This window comes from Oratosquilla oratoria, chromosome 39 (assembly GCF_046742065.1).
Source record: "Oratosquilla oratoria isolate Oo_2021 chromosome 39, ASM4674206v1, whole genome shotgun sequence".
NCBI lineage: Eukaryota > Metazoa > Arthropoda > Malacostraca > Stomatopoda > Squillidae > Oratosquilla > Oratosquilla oratoria.
In genome coordinates, this window is record NC_134815.1 from 30,272,660 (window position 1) to 30,275,159 (window position 2,500).

A 2,500-nucleotide genomic window follows, 5' to 3' on the forward strand; every position below is an offset into this window, starting at 1 on the left:
GGGAGACAGAAATAATAAGAGTGAGATCAAAAAAGAAATATAGAGTAAGAGAGTTAAAAGATAAGGAGAGAGAGAGAGAGAGAGAGAGAGAGAGAGAGAGAGAAGGAAGTAAAGAAAGAGAGAGAGAAAGAGAAAGGAGTGAGAGAGGGAAAGAGAGCCGAACCGCCAAGCGAGACTCGACCGAGAGGAAAAGAGAAGCCAAACGAGAGTGAGAGTGAGAACACTGTTGCAGCCACATTGCACATTCCACAGACGACAACGATGGCTTGTGTAAGTTTCTTGAGCGAATTTTTTCTCAGCCTCTGAATCAATGTCAACTGTGGTTTCTCCATCAACTACCTTCACTTTTCGTGATTGTGAAAAGATGACCCATGCTCCAAGAGGAGATATGATTAGATGGAAATTGGTGACGGATGAGATGGGGGCATGTCTAGGATGGCTACCCCTTTAAAAGGAGGAAGAATCCCAAAATCCTATTGTTATATAGGTATAGATAGATAGAAAAAGACGAAAGAGAAAAATAGAGAGAGAAAGAGAGAGAGAGAGAGAGAGAGAGAGAGAGAGAGAGAGAGAGAGAGAGAGAGAGAGAGAGAGAGAGAGAGAGAGAGAGAGAGAGAGAGAGAGAGAGATTTATATGACTCAAGGTTACCTTCATCAGACCACCGAACTTAATAAAAAAAAAACACAGACACATAATTCGTTGTAAAATATTTATTCAATAAATATTATTGGGTAAAGAGTATCCATACCTTTCGTGAATTATATTCGAAAAAGGGATGACTATGACACAGCAGATATGAAAAAAACCCGACGGTTCCTTGTGTGAGAGAAAGAGAAAGGAGTGTAGGATGCTTGAGAGGGAAGGAGGAGGTAAAGAACTGGAGGTCGTTTTGGCAAGGGTCATCTGGACTCAACCTCGTATGCATGGAGTTGAGAGGAAGGAGGAGGAGGAGGAGGAGGAAAGCGAGGAGGTGAAAGGGAAGATGGGAGGGAGGGGGGAGGACGCCTCTCGTGAGCTCGTTATGGAGGGTGAGAGGAGGGAGAGGAGGAGGAAGAGGAGGAGGAGGTTCAAGGAGCCCATCGGGTGGAGTCGATTTTCTATGTACGAACAGGTGCATTTGCCTGCCGGAGTTAAGGGCGAGTGGAACAGAATTGAGAGTGAAAGGATCTTAGACGCGAGCCTTGGAAGCCTCCTCGCGGGCCTTAGCCTCATCCTCAAGGCGTGCCTTCTCGATCTGGTCGAGGACGAACTGGGGGATGGGGTGGGGGAAGGCGGGGGCCACTGGAAGGATGGAGGAATCGGGCTGGAAGCCGTTCTCGTTGGCAACGTAGCTGACTGAGATGAGGCTGCCATCTTCGGCGGGGTACCTGGAAAGAAGCGGCGAGAAGAGAAAGGCGTTAGTGGAAGATCACAAAGGAGAGAAAAGAAGAAAGAGAGTGAGTGAGATAAAGAGAGAAAGAGAGAGAGAGCGAGAAATAAGAGGTTGGATACTTTAATCAAATGTCAGCATAAACGGTGGTATTCTTAAAAAAATTCTTTCCCTGATATAAATTTTGTATAAATTCTTGGAAGGAAATGATTTATATAAGGAAAAAAAATTAAGAATACCACCGTAAGAATCTTACGATGGTATTCTTTAAAAAAAATCCTTAAATAAGTCTTTCCCTTCCAAGAATTTATTTAAGATTTATATAGGGATTTTTTTTTTTTTTTTTTAAGAATACCATCGTAAGTTTGGTAGATGACGGGTCACGGAGGTAAAGAATTCATGGCAGAAGAAAGTATTGCATGTTCTAAAACGATGCTCTTGATTTGATTACTGCTGTTACTTTTACTCTTGTACCTGTTACTTTGTTCCAACTACTCTTCTTCAGTATTACTAATTTTGTAAACACAATCCCTTATCTACTATTCCCGCTGGTATCAGTAAGATTTGTATACTTGTAAAGGTGTTCAGAGGGTAACTTACTGGAAGGATCCGATTCTGTTAGCTCCTCCTACAGTACCCTCGTTGCCGCTCTCTTCGAAGAGAATTCCATTACCGCCTTCGAACTGGAAGCGATGAGCTCCAGTTGGGAGCTGTGGGTTCTGTTGGTCGAATCTGAGGATGGGGACAGGTGTTGGAGTGGGCTCACCTGGCAGCTTGGCAGCTGCAGCTACGGCTACAAGAGCGGCAACGATCACCTGGTGGGGAGAAGAAGGAGATATGTGTTAGAAGAGGATCTACAACCGTTCGATGTCAACATTGTTGCATGTTGCGAGAAGCTAAATTTCGCTTAGTTTGACTTGACGAAGAAGGTCTTCGTGGTCGAAAATGTTCCGTCCCATCAGAATCTCTGGGACTGAATGAAGGACAAAGAATACATACACACACACACACACATACACACACACACACACACACACACACACACACACACACACACACACACACACACACACACATACACACATACACACATACACACACACACACACATACACACACACACACACACA

At 44.2% G+C, this 2,500-nt stretch overlaps 1 protein-coding gene across 1 annotated transcript in view; it reads right to left on the reverse strand.

Moving 5' to 3' along the window:
- Positions 1-701: 701 nt before the first annotated feature.
- The window catches only part of LOC143020126 (cuticle protein AMP4-like), a 3,108-nt gene continuing 1,309 nt past the window's right edge, over positions 702-2,500 (reverse strand). Inside the window, exons 2-3 of the mRNA XM_076176282.1 lie at positions 1,971-2,185; positions 702-1,368 (exon numbers count right to left, since the gene is read on the reverse strand). Coding sequence (XP_076032397.1) covers positions 1,170-1,368; positions 1,971-2,185 — 414 coding nt within the window. The 3' untranslated portion in view covers positions 702-1,169. The remainder of the gene's footprint in view (positions 1,369-1,970; positions 2,186-2,500) is intronic.